This window comes from Lactuca saligna, chromosome 8, assembly GCF_052625555.1.
Source record: "Lactuca saligna cultivar CGN05327 chromosome 8, ASM5262555v1, whole genome shotgun sequence".
In the NCBI taxonomy this organism is placed as follows: domain Eukaryota; kingdom Viridiplantae; phylum Streptophyta; class Magnoliopsida; order Asterales; family Asteraceae; genus Lactuca; species Lactuca saligna.
In genome coordinates, this window is record NC_136424.1 from 202849580 (window position 1) to 202856118 (window position 6539).

Here is a 6539-nt window from a genome sequence, read left to right on the forward strand (position 1 = left end):
AGGTCATCACCCGACCCTACTGGCCTTCCACGCATCCCTTTGGGGATGATACTACATATGGTTATGGGATAACAGACAAAAATGAAGAGCATGCTAGTGATTTTTTCTATAATGGGCCTGAGCATGTGCATGAGCATGAGCCTACGCATGAGTCTATACATGAGCTTGCATTACTAATTATTCAAAAGCCCTATTATTCGAGTACAGAAGTTGGATCTAATGCTGCAAATTTGAATGGCTCTCATAGGCCATTTATCACACGAAAGGGGTAACAGTAAGTTTTTTTTTTTTAATCTATGAATGTTGATGTTATAATTATACTTATATGGTTATTTCAATATTGTAGGTTTGGGAGACAAAAAATTCATCGGACGATCTTAAAGATATTTTGGCAGTGCATAAATGAAACTTAGATTACTTATAGAAAAAATCCGCATAAACTGGTCACTCAAATGTTTGAGTGTTTCAGGTTAATATATTAATTATCTATTTTTAATATCTATTTCTCATACATTCTTATTTTGCATTTTAAACTTTTATTTTTTAGTTTTTTTACAAACTGAATATCAGTAAGATCCAAATGAGGAAGAGAGAATTTGTGAACGTTTTTAGAATACGTTGAAGGATCGCTACATGGATAGAATGAAGGATGCCAAGGAAGCAACGACAAATTCTATATGAAATGTTGGGCAAGTTATCGCTGATATTAATGATAACTTTGGGATTCTTGAAAATTACAATCCTGATGAAATACATAGAGATGTTCGGTGACGTTTGTGTAGAGTAAGCAATCTAATATATTATTGCTTATTTTGTTGTTTTTTATTATATATATATATATATATATATATATATATATATATATATATATATATATATATATATATATATATATATATATATATATATCACAGAAATGGGAAATAGATGAGTGGAAAATATGGTGTAAAAACAGAAAAAAAAAATCTATAGCATTGATTCTGAGTAGTGGGGGCGGGCATCCATACATACAGGTGGTAGCATTGGATTTGACGAGCACCATCTTCAAGTAGTAATTAATAATAATTATAGATTTTTAGTAATACATTTTTCTTTCAACACTAATTACATCAATTATGTTGTGTCGTTTATATAGAAAAAGTTCACGGGTGAAGACCTCTCGTTCATTGATCTTTATTATAAGACATATTTTACCACCGAATCAAAGAGAATATATTTTGGGGGAGATATAGAGGTACTGGTGGATTTCCGAATGAGACGTCTAGGGTGGCGATTGTAAGTTGTCTTTATCCTTTAATATATTTACTAATATTAGTTTTTACTTTTTAGTACAGTAACAAAACCAATTCTTTTGGTATATTGTAGGAATTATATAACAAAGCCCTATAAAAAAAAATATAGTGATGATCCGACTCAACATAATGTGAATTATTTTTAATTATGGACCCAAACACAATTGCTTAGGAAAGGCGGGAAACAAAAGGGTCCTATCTATGTGGTAGGATCCTCAGATCTTCAATTTCTGATGACGGGTGCATATTTTTCTGAGTCAACTTCAGCTTCTGCGAACTTTGCAAAGTTACAACAGGATGTACATTGATTTGCATTATATTTTATAGAGAAAATTTAAGTAAAGATATACCTAATATAGATGAAAAATATATTTTGATAATAATAAAGTACATTGTTGTTGGGTGAAAATTGAAATATGTTGCCATTATAAATATTAGGAAAAGTGCACTGCTATTATGGTTGAAAATAATACCATGTTGCTATTATTAAATTAGGTAAAACATAATTCTATAATGGGTGAAAATTATAGTATGTTGCTATTATTGATATTAAGTAAATTAAATTGTTGTTATTGATAATAATTTAAGTGCATTGATATTATAGATTGGAAATGTAAAGTACAATGCTATGATGGATAAAAATATATTAAGTTATTATTATGCATATTAAAAGTTGGTTACATTCTTAATATAGTATGTTGCTATTATAGATCAAAATTAAAGTATGTCATTACTATGGATATTAAAAACAATGTACATTGTTATTATGAGTAGTATGTTCCTATATTGAGTTAAAAGTAAAATACATTGCTATCACAGTTTAAAGTTGAATTACATTTACTAAGTGCATGTGTTCGTCTTCCTATTTTTAGGTAAATGAGTTGCGACAAGTATCAAACATGCAATAAGGTATGGAGCAAAAGCATACTCAAATTGATTTGTAAATGCAAAAATGTGAATTAAAATGGAATTGCAAGTGCAATGACAATTGGCAACATTTATGAAACAAATCAATTCGTCCGGTATTCCACCAAGTAGTTCTTAGTTTTTGTTTTAAAACACTTAATGGATGTTATGTTATTGACTAGTTCTTAACTTATGTTATGGTATTGTAATGGTATTTTGAGTATTTGAATGTATGAATGCTATGTTGTTGACTAATTTAATGTTAATGAATGTATGATATTTAACTATTATTTTAATTATTATATATTTCGGTTTTTTTAAAAGAAAATTTGGATAATTTTAAATTATATATTTAATATAGCAATAGTTTTTTTACTGAGTTGTTATAATAAAAACTGGTAAAAAATCATAGAAAATTTGTAGAAAATAAATATTTTAGAGGAAATAAAATCCAATAAAGACTGTGGGTAATCTTTAGGAAAAGTTAGTAGTTATTACGTAGGAAAAGATCTAGTTAGGTATTCTCTAGGTAAAGCGGTTTGTAGGTATTCTGTAAGAAAATAATCCATATATACTTTGTAGGTGTTTCATATATAAATAACCCGTAGGCACTCCGTAGTAAACGTGTTCCGTAGGTAAAATTGTAACAGAATATTCCATAGGAAATGCGTATGAAGGTTTGTAGGTAATTTGTAGAGAGAAATTACCCACAAAGGTTTTTTCCTATAACCCGTTTTCTGTAAGAAATCTGTATGTAATGTCTTGTTCCTACGGATTACCTAAGAATACCATTGTAGGTAATTACTTAGTTTTCTAGCAATGGTCGAACCATATTCATATTTGAAAAACAGAAAAGTTAGTTCTTCATTAGAAAGGGAACTAAACCCTAAAGGGTTAAGTTAAGACAAAAGGCTCATAATAAGATGAGTTAACACGGCTCATCTAAACTTATATTTAACTTTTATATTTAACTAAATTTGTTTGAGGCAAGCAAGCTGGTATATACATGCATGTATCATATATTTAACTTTTATACCTTGTAGCACCGATTTCATAATACATCCCGAACAGTGTTTTTAAGATTGATACCACCAGCCAATTAAATTACTAATTTTTGAGCTGTCAAGCTGATTATATATCCAATGAGTTAAATTACGATAACTAACTAAACATATCAAATTATAACCTTGTATAATATTCATAATAATTGCATTAACAAGTAAATTACTATTTTTTTGTGGTGCCGCGTTGATTATATATCCAACGAGTTGAATTAGAATAACTAACTAAACATACAAAACTATAAACATATATAGATTAGTATAATAATCATAATAATTACAACCAATATGCTACTTCCATTTATAATAGATCGTAAAACCAAGGCATATGGCATACGTCAGAGCACCTTGTCATCATGGCAGTGTAAATGTCATGTGGAAGTTGTTTACATCAACTTGAATCCAGTTATAATAAAAACTGACCGGTCTACATACAAACCTCACTAGTACGCCTATAAGTAGCCACTACTAACCTAAACAAATGCAAAGCAAGAAAGAAAGAAGAGGAAGAAAAATGGTGAAAGAAGAATGGCGTTTTAAGGAGAACAACGAAGTACATGCAGCTGCATCTTTGACAATGAGAAACACCCTTGAGTTAATCATGGGTAACATCGACGTTACACAGACAGGAAAACCGATGATTCATCTTGGACATGGTGATCCTTCAGTTTACCCTTGCTTTCGAACATCTCCAGTAGTAGAAGATGCTCTGGTGGAAGCCATTCGATCTGCTAACTTCAACTGTTATGCTACTGGAGCCGGAATTAATCCTGCAAGAAGGTTATAATTAATTACTTACCTTTCATCGATTTCATATTTTGGATCTACAACTTCGTCGATGTTTCATGTTTTTTGACATTTTGGTGGGTTTGAAGCAAAGTTATTAACAAATTATTTTATTAATAGGGCTATTGCTGAGTATCTGTCGAGAGATATTCCTTACACATTAAAAACCGATGACGTTTTGCTTACTGTTGGAGCAGAACATGCTATTCATGTATTACTAACTGTTCTTGCTTACCCTGGTGCAAATATACTCTTTCCTAAACCTAATTATCCGACATATGAAGCTCGAGCCAGATTTAGTTCACTCGAGGTGCGTCATTTTGATCTCCTCCCAGACAAAGGTTGGGAAGTTGATCTTGATGGTGTCAAAAGATTAGCAGATGAGAAAACTGTAGCTATAGTTCTCATCAACCCAGGGAATCCTTCTGGAAGTGTTTTCACATATGAGCATATGCGAAAGGTGTGATTACTTTCTGCAACTCATATATTTAAATATTATAATGGTTATATGCAAAAGGGTGCTAGATGTAGTACTTTACACCAAAAACCTGGATCCTATATTTGGTAACACATATATATATTGTAGAACCAAACACACATATTTAGAAGGCAAATAAAACTCACACAAGCTATTTGGATAATATTTGTCCTAACGATCTTTCTTGTTCTTGTTTTTTCATGATGAAAGATTGCAGAAACAGCAAGAGAACTTGGAATTCTGGTGATTGCAGACGAAGTTTATGCCCATCAAGTCTTCGGAGAAAAACCCTTTATCCCCATGGGAGTATTTGGTGCAATAGCGCCTGTTGTGACGATTGGGACGTTGTCAAAACGATGGATCGTTCCTGGGTGGCGTTTTGGATGGATTGCAATAACTGATCCAGTTGGCGTTCTTCACAAAACTGGGGTTTAATTTTCTCTCTACATCGCTCATTCTTTCTAATTAATCAAATTCATGAACTTTTATCATAGGTCAAAACTTTCCATTGTCTAACATATATACTATGGTTTCAGATTGTTAGTTCCCTGAAGAGTTGCCTAGTGATATCGGCAGAACCCCCCACTGTTATTCAGGTACATGATTCCACAATCTTCTTAATCGTTGACTGTTATTCTAATGCTAAAGCACACGTTTCAGGGAGCTATTCCTCGTATACTGAAGAACACGCCGGAATCATTCTTCGTGAATATTAACAAGTTACTAAAAGAAGCAGCTGATATGTTTTATGAGAGACTTAAGGAGATACCCCTTCTTGCATGCCCACACAAACCCGAGGGATCTATGTTTGTCCTGGTAAAAAAATTGTATGGAGTAATTAATTTACGTAAAATATATAGAATGTTTATAAAGTCATCTGATAATGGTTGTACAGGTGAAGTTAAATCTATCAGGGTTTTATGATGTAGTTGATGATACAGACTTCTGTATGAAGTTGGCTAAAGAGGAATCCATGATCCTTCTACCAGGTATGATATCAATAACATACTTAAAAGTATCTTAAAGATTAAATTACCTCATTCGTTAATGTTAGTATTATTATTATTGTTATTCAAATTCGTATTACGATGACAAATCACGGCAGGGGATGCTGTTGGCTTAAAAAACTGGCTTCGAGTGAGTTTTGCGGCAGAGCCAAAAGTACTAGAAGATGCAATTGGGAGGCTGAAAGCTTTTTGTTTGAGGCATACAAAACATTATTAGTATAATACGTGCGACAATTGATTATTGGAATACCAAAAGTTGTTCATATATGCATGGTGAATCTAGCTTGTTATGCCGTATTAAAACATTGGTAACGTATTTTGAGTTGAATATCCAGGTTAATTAGGAAATGTTGTAAGATATTATTTCTCTTGTTGAAAGGTAGTATTTTGATTTCAATTTGTATCTAATATTATAGTTCAATCTAAGTTGAATATACGTACTACGAAATAGTACGCATTTTGGGATGTGGTCGTTTACCGTTTATAAAATACACCAGCAAAACTATATAATAATTTTCTCATAACAATAATTGGGCAACCAAAAAGTATCGATGCTAGAATTACTAGCACATCATATCTTAAGAGTTTAACTCCAGAGAAAAGCCTTCCTAAAGCGAGGTGGATTTGTTTATCCTGTCGTTTTCCTTTTATCTTCCCATCTATGCCTTCACATTGTAGTTTATTTAGTAATGATAAATTTTCCATATATATAGCATATATGACTTTGTTATTGTTATTATTAATTCTTTTATGGTAGTTGCAAGTAAAAAATGCATTACGTGTTTGGTGAAGCAATAATTTAATGTGTTTCTGTCTCTTTATAAATGGGAATCAAATTTAGAACACTTCATTTTCTAGATTTGATACTTGAGATATAGGTTGTTAACTTCATTTTCTTATTTGGTTAAGCGATTATGTTCTTACTACTGGTAGTAAGTGAACACACACGGGCATAATAGGTGTTGAATGGTCAATAAACTATGCAATAAGTAAAAAAGAAATTCCTTTT

At 31.6% G+C, this 6539-nt stretch overlaps 1 protein-coding gene across 1 annotated transcript; it reads left to right on the top strand.

Annotated features, from left to right (window-relative positions):
* The first annotated feature begins 3759 nt into the window (after positions 1-3759).
* On the top strand, positions 3760-5932 carry LOC145011332 (nicotianamine aminotransferase 1-like). Its single transcript, XM_078970032.1, has 7 exons — positions 3760-4039; positions 4166-4505; positions 4734-4952; positions 5060-5119; positions 5184-5339; positions 5419-5512; positions 5629-5932. The coding sequence occupies exons 1-7, from the start codon at positions 3774-3776 to the stop codon at positions 5745-5747; spliced, it is 1254 nt and encodes a 417-aa protein (XP_078826158.1). The 5' UTR covers positions 3760-3773; the 3' UTR covers positions 5748-5932.
* The last annotated feature ends 607 nt before the right edge of the window (positions 5933-6539 follow it).